This window comes from Hippocampus guttulatus, chromosome 3, assembly GCF_054856545.1.
Source record: "Hippocampus guttulatus isolate MCC_2025c chromosome 3, RoL_Hgut_1.0, whole genome shotgun sequence".
NCBI classification, from domain to species: Eukaryota; Metazoa; Chordata; class Actinopteri; order Syngnathiformes; family Syngnathidae; genus Hippocampus; species Hippocampus guttulatus.
In genome coordinates, this window is record NC_141263.1 from 17,493,580 (window position 1) to 17,517,202 (window position 23,623).

The window sequence follows — 23,623 nt, forward strand, 5'->3', positions numbered from 1 at the left end:
TAAAATGGGGACTCTTCCTCTTCATCCCAAGTGAGACACGCTTTCATACATGGCTATGCCACACCTTGACACATGAATGACCTCGTTCATTTTCGAATCTCCACTTATTTTCTGACTGCCAGTGAGTTGAGCAGGATGCCTGAGCCAAGAAATAACGCATCAAGCATGTATCACACAGACACAAAGCCCTCTGTGATCCCCACAGTCGACTGCACATTGCACCTTGACACTGCCTACCAAAAATATGAAAGACCTTGACCAAAGTCTCCTTCTCAAACCAGGAGGGCTGTCAACACGTGGCCATCCTCATTCCAGCATTTCAAAATAAAATGCAAACGCTGTTTGGGGAAGGGAACCAAATTTCTTTTTACATTGCCGTGTTACATTTGTCTTGTATTGAAACAAGTTGTATCCACAAGTGAAGTCGCAGAGTGAAATGCAAATCGATGAGCTTTTCTATTTATTTGTGTGTGTGTGTGTGTGTGTGTGTGAGATTCTATCAATCAAAGCGAAAGAGCAAAGCAACAAATAAAACAAAGCAACTCACTTGTAAGGATTTACCTCAACTGTAAATTGTGCTCTGTTGTATTATTGTTAATGTTTTATAGGTTATGTGTTGTAAAAAGCGCTTTGTTAGACCTGCAGCTGTTGTGAAAGCGTTATATAAATCAAGAAGAGTTGAATTGAGGATTTAATTCTTCAGTTTCCGGAGTCGGCTAACCCCAGGCTTGAACCAATGGCACACAGGCTCGAAGTCTTCATGAGGGATTTTGTTTAAAATTGAAAATATCAAACCAAATGAGTTGTCTGACAACCCCACAAGCGGTTGTCTCATCTACCAATTTTAGAGGAATTGCTCCATCCATGTCTTTTTGGAAATTCCAAATCGACGGTCGCCGAAACAAGGCTGAATAATTAAATTATTACTTTGCTCAATCAGATTTATTTGTCAAGATGATTTCAAAGCATGGCCCTACATTTCACATGCGGCTATGCTAAAGATACAGTCCATCACCTGGATAAGTCAGGTTTTAACACCGCGCATGGGCAAACAACTAAACCCTCGGCTATGTCCGGCAGGACTGCCAGCTTTTTTATTGTGGACCTGTGCCATACTCAATCGATCATTCTGCGACACCTCATTGAACCTTTCTGGGAGGAACAGTATGACGGATGAGATCGTTTGCAAATGCAACTGCCATATCAAGTGAGAGCCAGTGGTCAAAATGAATCGCGGGATCCAGAGAAGTGCTCCAACAATTAATGCCAAGTGCAAAACTCACCGAGCATGTGTCTCCTCCGCATTACAATACTGTAAGAAGCTAGACGTAGGATTTTGTAAAAGGACGCTTTGTAAGGACTCGATACACACACACACACGCACACACTTTATTCAAATCCAGAATTTCCCCCCATCTGAAGATAATAATAAGAGTGAAATGTACTAGTGTGGCAATACAATGATAAAAATTGTCAATCTGGTCACAAACACTGGAGACGCATTTGCTTATTAAAAGCACAGTTATTATCCATTGTGCTGTATGTTTCTATTTCGTATTTAAATATGAAGGCAAACAAACGTACGAGATTGGGCCTGCTTCAGTGAAGTCGAAAAAGAATAACAAGAACATACGTTTATTATTAGAGTCAGATATAGTTGCCAAAACAAAGACACATGCACATGCAATGCATGGCAATGTGAAGCCAGAAGCATGTCAACACTAATTCAACTTTCAGCCTGAGTGAACAAGAGAGGCATTTCCATTTAATTACCCATTTTCATTGTAACCATTTTTCCCAGGTTAAACTTGAACATATTTTGTGGGACTCCCTCTTTCCCTTTTTGTTTCTCCGACACCTTGGCTACCAAGTATATAGTTTAGTCTCACTTGTATTCTTGACCATTCATAACACCAATCTTTTTTTTTTTTGTTCACCTCATCATCCTTTAAATGTTTCCGCCTTTTACTTTCACATCCATGTGTACTCTGTTTGCTGGACTGTCAAGGTCTCAATCTACAGGATCACATTTTATGACACTTGCATATCGTGGGTGGGTGTCATAAGAATTGAGATTTAGGATGCAGGCGCTGTGTGAAGGACAAAGGCAAACATAACGTCAGCTATGGAAAGATAAGATACTTCTACCCAGATTATTCTGCTTAACGCTGGCATCAAAACAGAAATTCAGAGAGAGATCGTCCCAAAAACAATGTTATTATCGAGGTGGAACGACTGTGAAAAATGAGCATGAAGGCAATTTAGGAGACCAAAAAGAAAAGATTAGCATCACACTGTCCGAGAGTGAAAAGGAAACACAAATCTGCATCAGTTCCTGATAAGAAGCTTCCAAGTACTTTTGGCTTCTTTTTGGAAAGCAGTTGGATCCACCAAGTTCTTATTTCTTTCACACTGGGGTTTCGCTGAATTCAAACAAGAACAGACACGACTGCCGATTGTGATCTGCCTCTGTGATATCTGACTAATGGCACGGCATTGCGCGAGCAAAATAAAAGCGTGACAAAACTGGAAGCACCTATTGTGCTGCTACAGCGACTTCATTTACCTCATCTGATATCAATGAAGGCTGCAAACAGAATCTACACACTCCAAGGCAGACAAAGAGGAAAAAGAAATGAGTTCACGAGAGATGAGGCAAAAGCGTGAGGCTGGTGCCATTACGGTCTGCAAAATATTCAAATGTGATTCCACGACATGGTGAAGAAAAAAGTGGAAGAAGTCACCAAGGGACTTGATAGATTTTGCGGGGACAAAATGAAACGAAACAATGCTCGTTTGTTATGCTCATATCTGATTGTCATAATAAACATACTGCATTTGCTGAACCCTTGGAGACTTGTAATATTCGCACTAAGGATGTGCTTTTAGCCTGTGAATAGGAGGGGTTCACCGTTTTTCAAAAACATTTACCAAACTGCACAAATGCCGACATAAAACAACTAAATGTGTAAGCATGAGGTTTTTACATTGTGTCATATACTGTATATCCAGCCATTCCATTTCTATGCGTGTTTATATTTATATTAGGGTGAGATGGAGCTTATCCAAGCTAACTTGGAGCGAGAGGCAGTCTATACCCTGAACATTTCACTAGTCAATTACCGGGCACATACAGACATATGAAACAGGGAGACATAAAAAGAAAATCATTAAAATTCACATTTCATAGACAATTTGAAGTCTTTTAGCAACCTAATGTGCCTGTTGTGGATTGTCGGAGGAAAAAAAACACACAAGCATGGGGCGAACACACAAATTCCACACAGAAAGACCCAAGCCAAAATTCAAAGCCCAAGAACTCAGTACTGTAAGGAAGACCACCTCGCTTCCCTCCAGTAAATAAAATTATTACAGGACTTGACAATTAATTAGTGTCCAGCCCCTAACATTTCATCAATCAGTGATGGAGAGTGTGCCCCAGGTCATTCAGTTGAAATAAAGCCATACTGCATGCCCTCTCAATCACTACAAACCCGCAAACAATCTCTCCATCGACAGGTGATGAGCGAGATTTATTCAAATTTGAACCAGCCACATCTGTAACATGAAGAGCACTTTACTCTGGGTTCTATATTGGGCGCTTGGCAATGGTCACGAGAGCTCTTTATAATTGGTAGCTGGAGAAGACTGTATAAAGTGACACTTAAGATTGCACACTCAATCCCTTAGCATCCACAAGTGCATCATGTATGATGTGTCGATTAGAGATGGATGGGAAAGACAAAAATACAAGTTAGGCACTATGGCATGTATGCATATTTCAATCTGTACTGTAATATTTACAACATTTCAGTTCTTTTGCTTTTTCTTTTGCTGTCTGAAACCATTAGCTTAAAGTCCCTTATGGCTGAAATAAAGCTTCCGGTTATAAATCAGCTGGAGCAGAGAATGTCTTCTGCAATAAGCACTTATTTGGTGTTCAGTTGGAGCCTTTGGGGGATTAAAAAAAAAAACATTCCAAATTAGAAGTTTAAAATTTAATTCACGTGCTACTCCCTTGTCAACTAAAGAAAAATTGCCTGAGAGTAAACCGCAAGCAATGGTTCTTAACATACAGTCCATATGGCTGCTAATTATAGCTTGGCACTGAACAATTCATCCATCCATTTTCAACACCGCTTATCCTGAACAGGGTTGCGGGGAGATGCTGGAGCCCATCTTAGCTGACTTTGGGCGGAAGGCAGACTACACCCTGAACAGGTCACCAGTCAGTCGCAGGGCACATAGGGAAAGACAAACAATCATTCATCCGGTCACTGGGTGGGAACCAATCTCATGCCCCCCGCACACAAGTCAGGCGAATGTACCACTACACCTGAACAATTCAGTCAGCTCAAACCATAGCCTTGTCCCCGACCTTTTTGTCAATCTGAGAGGCATCAGCTGCATTATAACAATGCCCTCGGTGACATTACCATTGTGATGTGAACGTCTCACGGGCATGGGAGCGGGACTGTCAAACTCATAAGACTGCGAAATTTAAAGTGCCCAACTGTGGTCACACGCATATTTTGCGAGTGTATGACTCCATCCATTAATGACTCATAGTATTTTGACTGGATTTGAAATTACTTTTCTATGACCCATTCAAGCTAAAAACTTGCTCTGTCATTGCTACATGTAATTATTGTAGGACTGCTGTCAAACTGCAGGTGTGTGTGTGAGGGGCTGGGGGTGGTGGTTGGGTCCCTCCATCCCGACCATATGGCCAGCTGATTATGAGCTGGCAGCACATCTTAATGAGGGTCCAAACCTGACAGAGACATTCTTTTCAGTACCCAACGACAGAGGTGCACAGCAGCATTAATGGGTGCGTCCATGCCTTCATACATTTGATCACATAGGAGTCGGACTGTGCTAAATTGACATTACCCGATAAGAAACACCAAAGTGAAATTCAAATGAACAAATCCAGCAAGCTGCGGTATTACTCTATCACACTTGACTGTGACAATTTGTGTTTTCCTGCGAGTCAAAGCCACAGCTCTGTACTGACACCCAGTGGAAACAACCAAATACAAGACCTGACCTACAAGGTCGGCACTGAGAAATGTTTTTCCCTTGGGAGAAATTATTTTGATACAAAGCCAAAGAATGCAGAGCTTGAATGATATGTGATATTCATTCAAATATATACAATGTTGTATGTGTTATATTTATACAACACCCGAATGCTGCAGCAAACAAGCATTTTGAGATTAATGTGACAGAATAACATTAGGTTTATACAGTGCTATTACGTGACATTGGGGAAATAGTTGCCATAGTGCAACTGGGTAATGGTGTGACATTTGCTTTATGGACACATTGGTAGATAAAGATAAAACCAAACGGTTGAGACACATTCACATTTATGAAAAGAGTTTCAGATGGTGTGGAACTTCAAAAGGTGGATCATAACCCCTCAACCTACATTTTGTTCCCATCGGAAACAAATTCGGTGGCACAGAAGTTGACTGGTTAGCACGTCCGCCACACAGTACAGAGGTGCAGCGTTTGATTCCGGCTCCGGCTTTCCTGTTGGCATGTTCATCATTTACAATATGCAAATGTATGATAACTAAAAACAATCAACCTAACTATAGGTTAATCCAAAAAAATTAATCGACCGATTAATCAACAAATATGTTCTTAGAGAAACCACTTGTTGCAACCCACCTTACTTATCACTGCTACTTCCTGGCCCTTCTCGCACTCTCATTTTCCTCATTCATCAACTTCTCAGAGCACTCTCACCTACCACCCATCACGTTACAGTCAGTAACTTCCTTGTGATTTCATCGCCTGCACAATACTTAATCCACCTGCGGGCTCCGACCTCCACTGTTGTAGGTCACCCTATGTTCCCACCTCTTCTAGAAGAAAATGTTCACTAGAGCTATTTCCATCATTTTGGCCAAGTACTCCACCATGTTTACCACCCCCCCCCCCTCAAATTCTTTTCATGGATACCAAATTTGTTTGTAACGCTGCATCTAAGCATCACAGCCTTACTGCTTTACCTCCTTTGCCTTATAGTCGACAAAAAAAGTCTACTATGAAAAAAAATGTCAAGATCCATCTGGCTTCAGCAGGAACAAAATAATAAACCAAGAATGTGTTGTTAAGATTTGGAATTACAGGAAGGAGCCAGTGCGTATTTGTGATGTATGACATAGTCATTGTCATTGCTCATGATTATCTCTGGTTGAGAGCACCAAGCAAGGTGTTGGCTCAGTTAATTAAAAACTCTTAAGAGTCATGGAAAGGGCGTGTGTATGTGCGTGTCCATAAATATGATCCTTGGACCTTTTTATGGACTCTTCCATAAAAACAGGAGAGATTACTGAGATTTTGTTTATTATTCATGCGCAGTCAAGTCGGGCTGGGTGGTTACAGTAGAAGCTTTTACAGCATCCCTCACATGGTTATCTAACAGTATCTGTCGAAGGACACATGCACACGTCGTGGAGCGCGGCACTTGCACATGTGAGCTCCGGTGCAAGTTACACAGCTATTTTTTCCTCTTTCTTTCTTAAACCGGTGACGACAAAGGAATGAATAAAAAGTGAAAGACAACTTTGGTCTTCAGAGAAGTCAGATTTAGCGAGGATTCCATTTTTTTGTGGACACAACTTTGCTCCTTCAGATTACCTTATGACTTACTGGTTTGGTTGTTGTTAGTTGGCAAGGCACAGGAGTGACTGGAGGAAATTACAGAAAGTGACACGACAACAAAAAGAAAGCACAACAGAAGGTAAAATGTGTACCGGTACTTAAATTTGACTAATTGTATTCATGTTGCAATATAAAAACTATTCTCAAGGTTTTAACAGATCGGGTACCTTTCTGTTTTGTGACAGAATAACGTGGTCTTCTTCCTGCCCCGTAAGAGGCAAAACTAGACAAGAAAGATGGAGGAAATGAAAACCAGATTAAAGGTCATACAGGAACGACACAAGTAAGAAATAATATGGAGTCTAATTTAAATTTGGTTCCACTTTTACTGTGCAGATTGGTACATTGAATCCATAGCCATATATTTTATAAAATGGCGGTGTGCTTCAATAGACAGTTTCCAAATTATTCCAACTTGGTCTTGCAGATATTTTTTCTTAAACATAAGAACAAAATCTTTTTTTTTTCTCAAGGGATTTGATTCTTGTGACCCGGTGGTCTCCGGAAGGCTTTTTGTTACACTGAACAAAATTGGCACTGTTGGGCAAAAATATCTAGATGTGGAGAGCGGACTACTTCCAGAGAGAAATAACTTCTGTCACGTAGCTTTATTTAATACAATGCAAGAATTTGCAAGAGATCGATTAAAGTATCGGTGATTGACTTATTCCACTTTTTAAATCATATCAATAATTAGAGTGCCGTAGTACAGTGCTGAATAGGATCCTTATTAATTACCGAGCCTAAATCAGAGCTGACTTAATCATGTACTTGTGTTTAAATGCACATTGAGAAACAAGGAAAATGAGCCTGGGTATAAATGCACTTTGTGCCATAAAAATCCAAATATTAGGCAATAGTGCATTGTAAACTGCATAAAATGCAAGGTAAACCCATAATAAAATAAAGTAAACAAACGTTTCCTTGTAATTTCCCCCCAAGAATCAATAAAGTATTATCATGTCATAATGTCTAAAAGAATGAGGAAACTGAATTAAAAAAAACATCATAACGACATAGGTGGGGAAAAATAAATGTTTTCTTCAAACTAATACAAACAACCAAAAATGAATTTTGAAAATCTTTCACATTAAAAATGTGCTATTTTAGATTTGTTGAATCCACACAGGGTCAAACTTTTATACATGGGCGCAAATGTACCCCCACAAGTAGATTGTCACATGTTTTGCAACAAGGAAGTTTCACCACAACCATCTTGAGCCATCAATCTGCTTCGAGCATAATCCTGACCGGCTATTGGCATATACCGTACAACACAGTATAAGGGGGTGGGGGGGGGGGGGGGGGGGGGGGTGACACTCACTGTTTGGATGAACAACTTCCAATACAGATATCTTACATTAGACAACGGCCGTGCACCCAGTGTGGCATAAAATGATCGACGGCAACCGCGGATTTCTCATTATGATCTGGAATACCTTTGCAAATTTATATATGTCAGAATCAGAATCAGATTTATTGGTCGAGTATGTAAAACACACAAGGAATTTAGTTTCCCAGTTAGAAACGGTTCAGAAGAACATAAACAAAACAATTATCAACAGGGGGAGACAGAACAGGAGTATGCGCCCCGATATCGTCGATGTGAAAATAAAACAAAAGAAGAGGAGAGGGTGGTAAAAAAAAAAGACGACAGACTCCAACCATTCTCCTTAAAGGCGAGCATGGTTTGTGCCTGAGAAAAAAACCTCCGCACGTCGCGTACATTTAAAAGACAAGTACAACAAATCTCGAAATTTAACATGTAGTGAACGGGAAGGATGGAATGAGGGAGGGGGGGTGACAACAACCACTTGCAGTTGAGATGCTTGAAAATCTATTGCTTTCTTGCATTTACGTTTCTTTTATATATGCGAGTTGTCACAATAAAGCAAAGGGGTTTCTCCTCCAAGGACGTACGCTGGCTATGATATAATTCTCTTATTTTACTACGGGTCATTGTGCAATAATAATCAGCCAGTCACGGTGATTGCATTATCAATGCTACAATTTAACAATGGCCTGTGTGTGCATGGGTGTGTGTGACTCAGGGAAAGATGGGATCCATTCCAACTCAACCCAATAGGTGCGGAGAAGGAACAGAAGAGAAGGTGTTTCCAACTGGCCCAGTATCTGGTGGCTTTTATTGTGGGTTTGGCTGTGTTGACCAGTGCCATTGTTGCTAAGGTAGGACTCAAAGATGCCACTGAGATTGAAATTACCCTCAATCATCATCTGCTTTGTTTAAGATCTCTCAGACACATTGCCATCTATGGAAGAAAAGAAACTATCAGGTTGAACTTGTTTTGATCTGACCAATCAGGGCTCTCTTTTGGTGCTGTCAACATTGTCCAGTCCAAAATCCATGCGCAGTCCAAAGGAAAAGCAGTTCTACATGCTGATGTTGGTGTTCTGCCTGGTTTGCCCAAACTTCCTGGTGTTCATAAAATCCCTGTGGAGGTGTGCCTTCAAAAGCTTCGTACAGCCCAACCTGAGGACCATGTCATTTGTGGGTGACATTTATAGACCTGATTCAGACTTTATGCGTTGGCACCAAATTGATCGCTGATGTTTTCTGACCAATGAAATGACTAATGAACAAAGTGGAATGGTGTCCTGCTTCTTTTGCAGATTTGCGCCATAGAATGCCTGGTGTCGCTTGGCACCTCAATCCTGGTACTTGTGGTGATGCCTCGGTTTGACGTTCTGACAAATCTGTTCATCAGTGGAGGTGTCTGTATTGTGCCCGCACTACTTCAGATCGTCTTTCGACTACAGACAGAAACTTGGAAAATTATATTCCCAATCTGCTCCCTCATTCTAACCTGTGCTGGTAATTGTCATACATATTTTGACACAGATGCTGTTCCCTTGTTCTCCTGATGTCAATTCTGTGCGAGTGAAGCCAAAAACACGTCGCCTTACATTCATTGATGTTTCCCCAAACAGGATACTGCCTGCTAGGAACCGACTACTATGTCCGTGTATCGTCCTTTGTGGACAGACAGAGTGCAGACTGCTTTGTCTATGTGGGAGTTGGAATTTTCGCCTCACTTCTTATCTCTTTGTGCTGGTGGGAGAATCCAATGCAAGCTACTAATCGTATTCAGGTAATGTCAAAGTTTCTTTTCTGTCACCTGTAACCTGGGTGGAATAATTTCATTCTCATTCGTCTTTTCAGAGTTCCATCTACAATCACCTTCGTTAACTGCTTATCACAGAAACATGAGAGCATTTTTGGACAGGTTTATGTGTGTTGGATCCTTTTTCATCATAGTACTCACAAAAGGGGCATATTTCTGTATGCACTGTATATAGTGTGGGGGGTGAAAAATGTTTTACAATCAGTACAGAATAAAATGTGTAAGGTTGACTGTTTTTGTGTTTTCAAATGTTCTATGTGCTTGATCGTCAATCCGTACGTTTGAGATTCTCGATTAATCCCGCTTGAACTACAAAACGCTGTATACTGAGACTGTTTTTTTTTTTTTTTGTACGTCCCTATAGGATACCTTGTCAGAACTGGATGGTTTCAGGGACTTTGTGTTTGTCATCAGCAGTCTTCTGCGGATAATTGTCATCGGTAATTGTCTGCACTCACTGTCTGGAACAACACTCACTCGCGAAAATGTGCAAACAACATTTAACACATCTGGATACGTCTTCAACAGCCCTCACCCTTTAGGTTGGACACACCCATGTATTAGATTCCCAATGAGAAATAAATGAGAGGGCTGTTGAAGACACACTGAACTTGTTTGACAACGTGTATGTATGTGAGTGAAAATTACGGACATGTGTGCATTTTCATTCAGCCTTGTAAATAAGATTATGACTTCCATTCCTAGGAGCTGTATACCTGTTCTACCACGTGCTTCTTGAAGAGTCCGTCATCTGGCCAGACTTCAATTTAAAGGGTGATGAAGGTGAATTGTTACAAATTGGATTGGTGCTGTTCTTCTTACAGGTAGGTGGAGGTCAAAAGCAAGCTCACTAAAGCCTTTTAAAATTGTTGTCCACGTTTATTAATCAAATTTTCCTCTTCATTTGGTATTGACATCGCCGGCACTAACAAGCCCCCATTCTCTCTTGCCAAAGGCCTTCTGCTCAGCAGCGTGCCACTGGTTTGGGGTGGTGGCCTGCAAGATTCATGCTGTCAGGATGAGTTTCGCCTTGCCCTTATGTTGCACAGGACCTTCAGTGCTTCTACTGGGACTTATACTTTTCATCACCCAAGCAGAAAAATTGGATGGAGCAAACCACGGGAGCATCACAGGTGAGTTATGTGAAAACTCGTCGTCTTACGAAAACTTATCGTGTGGTTTTCCGTTGCAGAGTTTTGTGAAAGCTTGTCCTTCTTGAGCGACAAGAACACAACCCCTGTGGTCTTCCTAGAACTCACGAGGAGCATCTGCCGGACCTCACTTAACAGGTAACCTGTCCTTTAACTGTATATTGCGATGTTTGCCGAATGTACATTAAGTTACATATCTATGTGGGAATTACAGTAAAGTATAAAATGAAGCATTTGCTCCCTCCCATGCAACTCATTTAACAAGGTGATCATTTGATTTACAGCTATTACTTGCAATGGCCTTTTTCCATGTTGGCTCTTGAGGGAGTATGCATGTGGTCAGCACTGGTGACATGCACTTACTACGTATGGAAGACAAAGGTACGCACCTACTTTACACCATGGTTACAATAGATTTTGATTTTTCATTCAGGGTATTTTTATGTCTCTTTGACATTGGATTTTTAAATTCAGTGTTTATCGGTTTGTTGAAGCAGGTTTGTTTGCTTTTATTAGTGTTTTTTTATGGGGAGAATGCTTCGTTTTAGTTTAAATTTTATTAGGTATAGTATTGGTGGTGGGGGGGCGGTCGTATATGCAGTACGTAGGAAGTATTTGTTGAGTGTGAGATGAAATAAATAAAATCAAAATACATGATCCCAATGTGTATTATGTAATAAACTACAACTGCCAAACGACTTCAACACAAACTCTGAAACCTCATGTAAGAAAAAAATTTAAAAACTATAGTTTTAATTAGTTTTCTAAATGTAAAATGCAGTTCCTGTTAGTGTTCTTTTTTTTTTTAAAAAGCACTTTGTTTTAATTTTTTTCATTAATGATTTATTTAATTTGTTTTTATTATAACTTTGCTGTCCACGCACTGTTCTTGCATGCAAGAAAGGAACAAATAAATCCCAACTGAAAAAATAAATAAATAAATACACACGCACACGGCACATTTAATGACATGGCTAAATTTATGTACTACCTCCTACTGTAGGTGCAGCGCATAGAGAGAACCTCTCAGCTGTTCGTTCGGCGGCTCTACGAATCCGCTTTCATCGATTTGTCTATGTTACTCAACACCAAGATGAAGGTCTCTCGGGCTCGAAACCAAGAAAGGTGAGAAGGCGTTTCATGGAAATATTCACAAACAATGCAATGAGTATTATTAAGCCCAAATGTGAAAACGCAAGAATGAGAGGATTTTTTTTAACCCGTTAGTTGGGTTGCTAGCAGGATTACCTATAAACGATTCAACGAAAACATTGACATTTGTAGTGACCGTCCTTCAAATATTTTATTAATTTTATTGTACGAACAAGCACAGTCCATGCAAATATGTCATGTTGCATCTGGAGCCTGTAATAAGTTAATCATATGCTTGGCTCAAGTTTTAGGGTTCAATGGTTTTCCTACAAAAGTATGAATGAATGTTGTGATGTCATAATAGAACGGCATGGGTCCTAAAAAAACAAATGTTCATTTTTATTCTGATCCACTGCCAATTTCAACTCAAAAAAGGCATTCTGTATAGAAACCATGCCAAACAAATCATGCAAGTGAGAGTCGCAACAACAAAATTTGGATGATAAATTTCTGACTGCGATTTTGAATGGTCAAATTCTACATAAAAGGGTGGAGGAGGTTGTGCTCCAGCGTGACAAACTCATGAACACGCTTTATCTACTTAACACCCAACACAGCCATGTGATCCGCGTCAGGAGAAGAAAAACTGTCGAAAATGTAATTGTATATTGCCAAAAATGCGCACGGTTACAGCAGCTACTCGAGATGGAAGCTGGGAGCTGATGACCTCAGCTGGAGAAATGCCATGTCTCGATAGTCGCGCTGGTCCACGCGCCAACATGGTTGGCGGCAGCAATGCACCTTAACGTCGCCAACTGCCATAAAATAAAACTATGCAATACATTTTCACACTGTTTTCTGAGAACATAAAATAAATTGCTGACCAGGCAAGACTATGAAATCCAAAGCCACCTTCTTCCACAATTGGGCCAAATCTCAAACGCCATATTGATTTTTCCAACCTTGGCCATGCTCTTAATTACAGAGTGCCGGTGTACTTTTTTTTTTGCTTTCAACAGCTACATTAGTCGAATGAAAAATAAATACTCATTTTTATACAGATTTTGTCACACAATTGTGATATACGTGTAATACTGATTTGATCTGAAACACTGAGCAGCTCTCCTGTCTTTGCTGCAGCCAAGACGACATCCAGAACTGCGTGATCTATCTCTGTGCCACCATGTGGCATGAAACCTACGATGAAATGCTGAAGATTCTGACCTCCATGTTCAGGTTTCCATCGCGGCCACACGTGACCCGACCGAGCAGTGAAATAATCAATGTTCAGTCATGTGCAGCGGTAGTGATTTGGGGGTTTTTTTGTTTGTTTTTGCGTTCAGGTTAGACCGTTACCGAGGTGATCCAAAAGAGGAACATAAGGACTGCTTTGATTTTGAGTGTCACATTTACGTGGATGACGGGTTTATGACTGAAAAGGACACGGGCAAGAGGCTGGTGAATTCATACGTTAACGATTTGACTCAAGTCGTCATCGAGGTTTACAGGTGAGATCTCTCCTTCAATGTAAGAATTTGGGATTGGCACCATAATTGATTTGTCAATTAAATTATTTGTCTGTGTGGAATTCATTGATTAACTATTGATGAATAATTGTTCATTTCCCCCATAGTGGAACAACACCTGTGAAACGCTCATCCCCATTAAACATATCTCTCATTAAAACAATGACTTTTCATTCAGGGTTTTTACCAACAAAGAGCCTGATGACGTATCCATCGTGGAAACTCCATATGGTGGCAGACTCGTCTTTGTTATGCCAGAAGGCAACATGCTCTACATTCATCTTAAAGACAAAGGTCTCATCAGGAACAAGAAAAGATGGTCACAGGTATGTACTTGCACCATTTGGGTCTATCACTCCGTTATAAATCAGCGGGGGCGGTGTTGTTTGGGACAGAATGGGAAGAAAATAGCCAGCAGGCAATTAAGCGTCTCGTTCAACTAAGCAGGTGACCTATACATAAAATGTTCAGCTACACAGGACACCGTTTTTACTTGGACATGTGGTTTAACAAAATAAATAAATAAATCACATTTTCGAAAATGACATTGTGTAACAAACATTGTTATCTTTTAGATTATGTACATGTATTATCTACTTGGCTGGAAGGGCTACCTTTCCAAAAGCCCTCAGACCAAAGTAAGGCTCTTATACTCACCTAAATTTATACAAGAGTGTGATATACAGTCTCCCTAAACTAAATTCTGTTTGTTTTTGCAGCGTCAATTCGTATGCAGAGAATCTCTCATCTCGATGGATGGTGAGATATTCATCATGCCCCAGTATGACAATGACAACAAAAGAAGATTAATCTCAGATGACAACGTCTACATCCTGGCTCTGGACGGGGACACCGACTTCCAGCCTAAAGCTGTAATTCTGCTTGTGGACAGGTCAGAATTAGACAAACGTATTCTATCGCGGCCTTGCCGAACACACTCGTATTTCCCGCACAAACTGAATGACACAGCAGGTAAATCATATCATTCAAATAATTTTGTGTTCAACACTCTGGCCGGATTTTATTCAACAGGACAAAATTTTAAGGGTAGTTAACATTCCGATTGATGACAATTGACATTTTGATTGACAGGCTGAGGATGTATGACAATGTTGGCGCAGCCTGTGGACGAATCCATCCTACTGGAATGGGTAAGCAAAAATGTCTTGATTTGCGATCCATGTTTGTTTTTATAAACCGTCTTAAATTCAGTGGTGACAGGCCAAAAGCGAATGCTCGGTCATTGTCCTCCACCTATTACTCATCACATTACCTTGACTGACAAGGAATAAAAACGCAGTTACAAAATGACAAGAGTCTGAAATATGCGCAGCTTATACCTTATTTTCAAATGAGCAAGATAAATACAGAGTTCATGACTGATAAGTTGTTTCGTTCATCTGTATCATCTGATTTGTGATGCGTTTCCGTCTCGAGGCGCAAAAATAGCCAGAGTCTCGTTAAATGTTGGACATTTGCACTTGCTCCTTTTCAGTACAAGAGATCGGATCATGTCATGACAGACATTGGAGAACACTCTTCTTGCAATTTAACTTCACAACTTTCCACAACAGTTTGGATTCAAACTAAATTACGTAGCCTGAATAACATAACCGCTCTGGAAATTGCGGCATCCAGGGAAGATAAATTTTTGGGGGTGTAGGTATAGCCTGGCATTGGCTGGCAACCAGTTCAGGCTGTACCCTGCCTACTGCCTGATGACAGCTGGGATAGGCTCCAGCACACTCCGCGACCCTTGTGATGATAAGCGGATCGGAAAATGGATGGATGGATGGAAGGTATAGCTAGCTCGGTAACTGCACTCTGTAGTGGTAGAAATTGTCATTTTAACTTAACTCACAATTGCGTCTGATTCCCACTGATGGGAACGAAGGTGTCCAATTCTTATATAGCTGGGCGGGAGGACTCATGCGGGACCCGTGTACATCACCGGTTTCTATTTTCACCACAAATTACCAAATGAAAGAAAACTCAACCCATGTGCACAGTTAGACTGCACTTTGAGCTCGACTTGCGCTGGGCAGTGCACACTGCACTTCCTGTTTGTGCTCTTATTTGGAAACCGATTCACACCATTACTTAGTAACCTCACGCTAACTTTAAAAGTACGGTATAATAATACTTAGTATTAGTAATCAGGGGTAACTTTCCCATGATGCAAATAATAACAAAGGTAGTGCAGTCGCTGCCATTTATAATGTAATTGCCTGCCTGAAGCGTAGTTAGTACATTTCTAAGACAATGTGATAGTTGGATTCAGGTGTCATGGAGGCATTGTATTTGCCGATTTCAAAATGGATCCATGGACTAAAAGAAACTAAAGGCGAGCTGTAGTACTGGCCCGTGTAGCGTATATTGCAGACCAGCCCAGCGGGAATTAAGATGAATTGCTGTCATTAGTTCATGATCAACATGAGGACATGGCAAGAAATTGAGTCCCTGCAACCTTCAGGTCCCATGGTGTGGTACCAGAAGTTTGAGTATGCAGTGGGTCACTGGCTGCAGAAGACAGCAGAACACGTGTTTGGATCAGTGCTGTGCAGTCCAGGATGTTTCAGTCTGTTTCGAGCATCGGCCTTAATGGATGACAACGTGCTGAAGAGATACACGACGACTGCCACTAGAGCTGCGGAATACGTACAATATGACCAAGGTCAAGACTTTTCCATCACTCTTTCCTTGATGGAAGAATATTGCAAACAGCTGACTTTTTTTTATTTATTTTTGGTCTCTTTAAATATTCCAGGGGAGGATCGTTGGTTGTGTACTTTGCTACTGCAGCAAGGGTGGCGTGTGGAATACAATGCTGCATCCGATGCCTACACCAACTCACCACAAGAGTTTAAAGAGTTTTATAACCAGAGGAGACGGTGGGGACCATCCACACTGGCTAACACGTTGGACCTCCTGCACAGGTCAGTAAGCGATGAAATGATTTTTAAAACGGTGAAATCAAACGTCACCCTGTGAGACTTTCCCATTACTGTAGTTCGCAGAATGATGTCATGCAGCGCAGTCAGATAAATATGAAGTCTTTTGGTTTGATGTTTACAGTGGCGCAGAGACAGTGAAGAGAAACTCCTCCATATCCAAACTGTATATTTTCTACCAGATGTTCACGGTTAGTTCCTCTATTCTTGGACCAGCCTCTGTGACGCTTATGGTGGCAGGTAGGTTGAACTCGTCCACGTGGCTTTTTTTTTTCAACCAGCAATTTGCATAAAACTAAACTATTACGTATTCCGTGATGTCGTTTCCTGTAGGTGCTTTCCAGTTTGTCTTTAAAATTGCCGGCACACTTTCCATCATCATCGCAAGCATTCCACCTGTGTTCTACCTCATCATTTGTTTCATCGCCAAACCAAACAATCAGATAACAATCGCTGGCATTATGAGCGTCCTGTATGCCTTCCTCATGACGGCTTCCTTGTTTTCCATCATCGGTGAGCATATACGTGGATCTTTGTGACTTTACGTTGACGTTTGCAACTCTTCTCTGTGATTCTCTCGAGATGCATTTTGTGATGCTCCAATGTGCCCTCAGGCGATATGGTGATTCAGGGTACGTTCCTGACCCCGACTGGTGTGTTCCTGGTTTCTATGACAATCATGTACTTGGTGACTGCTATCCTCCACCCCGAGGAGTTTGGTATGTCAAGATTACATTGTCCCCAGCGTTCGCGCATTCCTGTTCGATGGTGTCACGGCGTGCATTGTGATGGTATTTTTTCTCCTACAGCAATGATCTTCTATGGCCTGATGTATTTCATCTGCATTCCCAGTGGTTACCTTCTACTTACCATCTATTCATTGGTTAACATGCACATTGTAACCTGGGGCACAAGAGAATCCAATAAGTAATGCACCGATTATCAACATTAGCAGATTCATTACTTATTGCATGACTGATCTGTAGACATTTTTTTTTTTTTACAATTAAGAAATAGTTATTTATTAAACACATGTTCTAAAATGGTTTAAATTAAAATATTTGGTGTACTGAGAGCATGAAGATGTTCGCTATTGGCAGTCAACATGATCATTCCGTTGCTCTTTTTATTTTATGTTTAATCTGTTAGGGGAGGAACAGAGATAAAGAAGAATCACAACATGCTTTGTGACCGAAACTGCAGACTCTGCTGCTGGGACATGAAGTTGCAGGTGACATGAACCTCTACCGACATGCTGTACACCCTTTGAATGTGTGCTTCTGGATGAGTGAATTGATCGCACCTCCGGTTTGAATCAACAGATAACTCAGGAAACGGAGAACCTGATGATTCAACAAATCAAAGGACAGGCCGCTCAGCAAGCCCCTCCCCTTCCAATCACAGCCCAGGAAACGAATCAACACGCCGCTTCAAATGTGGCGCCACAAGATACTCCTGACACCACCAAAATAGCACAGCAAGGAGGACAGAAACCACCGACCGATCGAGAGAGGAGAGAGATGAAACGCTTTGACAACATTTCCAGAAACACGTAACTTTTTTTTTTCTTTTTAATTCACCTCTTTGTTAATTACAGTGACCCTGAGGAAGGGAACCCAACACAATTCATGCTCAAATGTGTGTGATTCATCCCATATAATTAGTTATTTTCAGGGGAAGAAATTGTGATTCATGAAACTATTGAAGTTTAAGAGGTTTTTATTGCCATGCAAGTGTTAAGAGATGGTAAAAGTCACTGTCACAGTAAAAATGTGTTCAGAGTCCATAACTTGGGTTATCACTAATCCCCTTAGGAAAGGGTTCCCATTTACACAAATGGAGCCAAACAAAATGGCCATAGATAGATTGATAGATAGATATTCGCCAAGCCAAATGAGCTCTAACAGTCAATTATATTTGTTCTGTTGTTAGTATGCAAATAAATGCACTTAAGGTTACAACTTCCAAAGAGTCACCCATGTACATGTGTCTGTTCATGTAGTGATGATAGCATGAAAAAGGTGAGTCTATCATCAAGTGCATCTGAAGATGATGATGACGAAGATGATGATGATTATTACGGCGATAACCAGGACAACGAAGACATTCCTATTAGCGGTGAGATTCCCGAGAAACTGAGACAAAAACGGTACATGTTGGCATGATAAGGATAAAAATAAAATCAAGAACTGTGTTTTTGTGAATGGGTCTTTTTAGAATGGGTGAGTCCAGTGAAACAAGAGTTCTTAAAGAAGTTGACTTTTGCCAATTTAAAGAGGAACTTGAAAGAACAAATACGGTATGGAATAGGATTACAAAAAAAAAAATCTGAAATTCTTGGTCACATCATGCCATTCATGTGTTGTAAAGACTGTGACTCTCCAGACAAATGTTCTTGTTCTTTTCTTGAAACCAGGTACTCCCTCCGCAAAAAGAATCAAGAGGACGTGTGTGAGGAGTTGATATTAATGTTAACAGACACACTCAGTGGACAACTATACGGAGTTGGACCTGAAGATGTTCTGACAGAAAGCCAACTGGAGGAACTACAACAGGAATTGACCCAACAGGTAAAAATAATGACGGACAGAGCAACAACATTCATGGCTAATTTCGCCTTTAAATTTGTGTAAGATTAACATATAAAGATCCAAATATTAATGGATAACAAATCTGATATTGATTGTTGTAATACAGATTAATTTGTTGGTTTTGTTTGTTAAAAAAATACATGAAAGGAGCATTTACAATAATCTTTTAACACGGAAGGAAATATAATCCAGTGGATTGATTCTGTGTGTGTGTGTGTGTGTGTGCGCGCGCGCAGGCTCGGCACACCTTGAAGACCAGTCGCATGGAAAGATTAGAGAAAAAAGTCAAGAGAGCCATCGAGAAAACTCTGACTGCCCCTCAGGTGCAGAAACTAGAAGAGGTAAGATACTCATTCAGCCATTAGGTCTGGGAGAGGAAGCTGCTGACAGCTAGCACAGTAGAGCCCACCCCCCCCCCCAAAAAAAACTAAATGAATGATGAGCAAGTTAAGCACATATCTGTTGGATGTGTGTGGGTGTAGGATGAGAATGACTTCTGGAACAAGCTGATCGAGCGCTACTTGAAGCCCATTGTTGACACTAAAGCACATCTAGAGGAGGTCACCAGAGAGCTCAAGTCGCTGCGCAACAAGGTCAGTAAACTTCTCTGCACGGTTTTGTTTTTTAATTGTCTACCAGTAATTCTATGTGGTACTTCAAATTTTTCGAGATACGAGCGTTTTTCGAGATACGAACATTGCTGGGATGATTATTTTGTCTTACGTCGCGAGCAAAAAAATTCAGTTACAAGTGCTAAATGGTAGCAGGGAATGTCACAAGTAGCACATAGAAGAATTCTTCCCAAAAAAAGAGGCTGAACACTGCTTCTATCTATTTATTGCCATTCTCAATTGAAAGTTAAATATAAAACACATTGTGTAGGTAAACCATAGCTGCTCGCTTAATGCTAACACATGATTCGAAACAAATCAAACTCGCATCACTGTTGCAGTAGTAAGCGCTTAAGCTATGGATATTTGAATACAAATGCTCCAGTAACACATGTAGGCAAACAATGTAACAATATGCAAATTAGGGGTCAACTTCTTTCTTTTCCAGAACATTAAATTATTGGCCTGTACAATTGCTAAAGGTTTTAAAGGACTATAATTTCAGTCTATAATGGATTATTTATAGATAGATCGATTTTTTTTTTTTGTTAACTGATTAAGCTTCCATTGGGTTTCTGTTTCAAATAATTCCCGACGTCTGCTTTTCAAAGGGCTTGACTTCAAGTCAATAAATTGGCGAAATAAGGATGCCAAAAGCCACAGACAAATACTTGTGTTTTTCCCACAACAACCCATAGGCAGTATTCCTCTATTTTATCGTCAATGTGCTGTGGGTGGTTGCCACCTTTTTCCTGCAAGCCATTGGAAATGACGTCATCAGCATCAAGATCCCTAAATTCTATTCAAACGGAACAGCATCTGGAGAGGTCCTCAAGGTTGGTGCACACACGATTGAAACGATGACAAAAACTTGAACCACCTCGAACAATGTGTGATGCCATTGTGAATTGTCCCATATCGTGTAAAACATTTTTTATGTTGTAACAGGTGGAGCCTCTGAGCTTGATGTTTCTGTTGTCTTTTGCGATCCTTCTCCTCGTCCAGTTCATCGCCATGTTGTATCACAGGTACACACAAACACACACGGTGCCTCCACAAAACCACAAATGTTGTATTACTTACATCTTTTTTTAAGGGCCTTAGGTTAAGTGGTATGCAAGCACTGATCTACCCGAGTTTCATTTGATTACAGGGTCTACACTTTGATCCATGTGGTGTCATACCGCAGCACAGAGAAGGACTACAAACTGAAAGATGATGTAAGTGACACACAATAAAATCCACTAACTGTCATGTCATGTAATTAGATCCTCATCAAATAGTAAAATCTTCAACACACAAGTCATCTCCGGTGACCGAGAAGTATAAACAAAATTACAAAACACTTCTTGCAATTGTATTAATTCTCCGTCACTTTAGTATTGAGCTACACAATCCCACCAAACAAAAACAAAACAAAAAAATGAAATCAATATAACCAATGCACTACTTGTTTGAATACACTTAACATCAGTGCCGTGCAGAAGGTGGGACCAGCCCCGAGCACCTACCTGAGCAGGCGCAACCATAGCACAGCAACCCCAATTGTTGATTTATGGGCATGTGGAAGCAAATTGGGATTGAGAGCATCCACTTTGTAAAACTCCCATCCGCCGCACAAACAAAGGGTTTCAAATTAGGCTTTTGAAATCAGGGTTGGGTAACCTCCATCCTTAGCACCCCCACCCACTTCGATGCAGAGGTATGTTGAAGTGCATATATTTAGGGACATTTTCGTCCGAAATATATACCGGTACTTAAAATATCAAGTTACACAAACTACAGGAGAAATAGAACTGTGCAGTACTTGACATACTGGTAAACAAATTATTTTCTCAGGTAAATGTTTGCCAATTGCAAAAATGTTAGACTGTATATTTCATTAAAACGTAATCACTCAGAGCAAAGCAATAACATCTTGTCATTCAGAAGCAAAGACGTGTTTTGATTTGCTTACCATCATTTGACGTATTCCGCCCGTAGAAATCCTGTGAAATGCTGCAAAGATGAGCAATGTGACAAGTCCGTTTTTGGAGTTGTTGGAATTGCTCATATTGCTAATAATCCATTGGGTACGTAACGACAATGACTTCGATACGCTCACCTCAGAGTTTATTTTTCTCACTGTTTTACTAGTCTAGTCTAGAGTTAACAGTCCCAGTTTGTTTTCTGCACATCGCTAACTAATGCACATTTCAAACATCAATTAGTCAGGCCAACTTCACCTGTTTGCCAATGACGTCATGACTTGTTAGCCAATAATCTAGGACCCGTTGGGGTCAGGCGGATGGGTTAGCTGGTTTAGCTAGCAGTTAGATCGATTCAGAGAAAATTAAAGAGGGCGCGCACGTCTGTTGCATGTAGATTTTTATTCTTATTATCAACCAATATATATATATACTGTATATATGTGTGTGCGCGTGCGTGTGTGTGTGTAAGAACTTAAAAATCAAGTCTATTTGAGTAGGGTTTTCTTCGGATGGGTCCAAATCTGTCAATGCCGTTGGTACTTTCTTGTACACAGCCAACCTTCAACACACTCGAAAGATTAAAACTACAATCTCAATCAGAGATGGGCAAAACAACATAAAGCCAGCTCATTATCTTTTATTTACTCTATCAAAAGTCCTGCGATAGTATACTTAAAATTTGTTGCATTCATTCTTCAGGAGGATGACGACGATGGCTTGATTTTAGAGAACCATAACACCAGTGGACTCAGCATCACAAGCGATGACTTGTAGCTGCTGGATGCCTTTTGTGATTGTATTTGTGCCTCATTGCTGTCCTTCTCTATAATTTGCTTATCATACGGTTATGTTTTATGAAGCTAAAGTCAAAGGTGTCATAAAGCATTCCGAGAGTTTTATCTTTTGTCAACTTACCCTGAGTCACATTCACGATTGTCAAAGGAATATAGAAAAATCAGTAACTAAATTTTCGATATATTGAATGTCAGTTTCACTCTATTAGGATTGAACCGAGGGTAACTGTTTGCCTTTCTGTGGGACTTGGTATGGTCGTGTGTTACAATCTGGAATCTGAACAGTCCATCCCTGAAAATGGATTTAAATTGCTACTTTTGCACATTATTGGGGGAAATACTTATGACTTTGCATGTTAAATTGCTCCATGTACAGCACTTTGTATGCAGCGATGGCTGTTTGAAAGTGCTCTATAAATACTGTTGACTTGACTTGACTTTGTACCGTTTGACATACTGTTGGTTTGATGTTTTTTTTTTAAATCTGGTTCAGATCATGAATAAATGGTTTGATGAAAATTACCGGTAATATTTTTCATAGTACTGCAATAAAATGTTCGAAAACACAATTGTGCCGTTTGTTGACGTTGCCATCAACATTATTTTTTCAAGTAGAACTATATATGGGCAGACAATGCAACATTGCAAATCGAAAATGTTATTTTCATGTTTCACTAGCATGTTCTGCTACTTCAAAAGATATTTAGGACTTAAAGACTCAGTAAAGGCCATTTCAAAGACAGTTTTATTCTTGGCCATTCTTGTGTGCTTTCATCTGTGTTGCTGGTCACTAACCCGCTGGACGAATTGACACTGCAGCTGAGACCAAAATTTTGGTCACTTCGTAACAGGGACTGTTTAGGTTGCCTTGCGATTGATTGTGCATCCTACAGATTCAAAACACGAAGCAAGAGAACGGCTCCTCCTCGTCTCACAATTAATGTTCTTTTCTTCATAGTCTTCATTTTTGACATTAACTGTGACAAGAGACTTGATCTCAGTGTGCAAAGCTTTGTGGCTTGTCAAAATGCATTTTGGCAAATTTCGGTGATTGTCGTGAGTCTCCTTAAAAGCAAGAACAATTTAGCCGATGTAAGTGGTTACATTTCAAGCAGT

General features: G+C 40.4%; 1 protein-coding gene across 3 annotated transcripts; it reads left to right on the plus strand.

Moving 5' to 3' along the window:
- The first annotated feature begins 6,914 nt into the window (after positions 1–6,914).
- chs1 (chitin synthase 1) lies at positions 6,915–22,931 on the plus strand. 3 transcript variants are annotated; one of them, XM_086106902.1, is made up of 34 exons: positions 6,915–6,961; positions 8,730–8,865; positions 9,002–9,187; positions 9,310–9,511; positions 9,628–9,788; positions 10,186–10,261; positions 10,527–10,645; positions 10,777–10,954; positions 11,014–11,110; positions 11,257–11,353; positions 11,976–12,097; positions 13,205–13,300; positions 13,408–13,572; positions 13,769–13,916; positions 14,166–14,228; positions 14,310–14,482; positions 14,683–14,741; positions 16,064–16,264; positions 16,358–16,526; positions 16,666–16,781; positions 16,875–17,054; positions 17,156–17,260; positions 17,351–17,468; positions 17,691–17,772; positions 17,864–18,093; positions 18,544–18,659; positions 18,759–18,840; positions 18,958–19,111; positions 19,369–19,473; positions 19,615–19,725; positions 20,442–20,579; positions 20,692–20,771; positions 20,897–20,963; positions 22,413–22,931. In XM_086106902.1, exons 1-34 carry the CDS (start codon positions 6,915–6,917, stop codon positions 22,485–22,487), a joined length of 4,254 nt encoding a protein of 1,417 aa, XP_085963028.1. In that variant the 3' UTR covers positions 22,488–22,931. The 3 variants fall into 3 exon arrangements, with proteins under 3 accessions (XP_085963028.1, XP_085963029.1, XP_085963031.1); XM_086106903.1 differs by having other exon boundaries at positions 22,416–22,931; XM_086106905.1 differs by having other exon boundaries at positions 17,864–18,052; positions 18,542–18,659.
- Positions 22,932–23,623: the final 692 nt, after the last annotated feature.

Bases quoted from the DNA above. Each gene is read 5' to 3' on its own strand.
- chs1 (XM_086106902.1), top strand. From the start codon at position 6,915: ATGGAGGAAATGAAAACCAGATTAAAGGTCATACAGGAACGACACAA. The intron at 16,527-16,665 runs GTCAGTAAGCGA...TGATGTTTACAG, and splicing joins ACGTTGGACCTCCTGCACAG to TGGCGCAGAGACAGTGAAGA. The intron at 18,094-18,543 runs GTAACTTTTTTT...CTGTTCATGTAG, and splicing joins GACAACATTTCCAGAAACAC to TGATGATAGCATGAAAAAGG.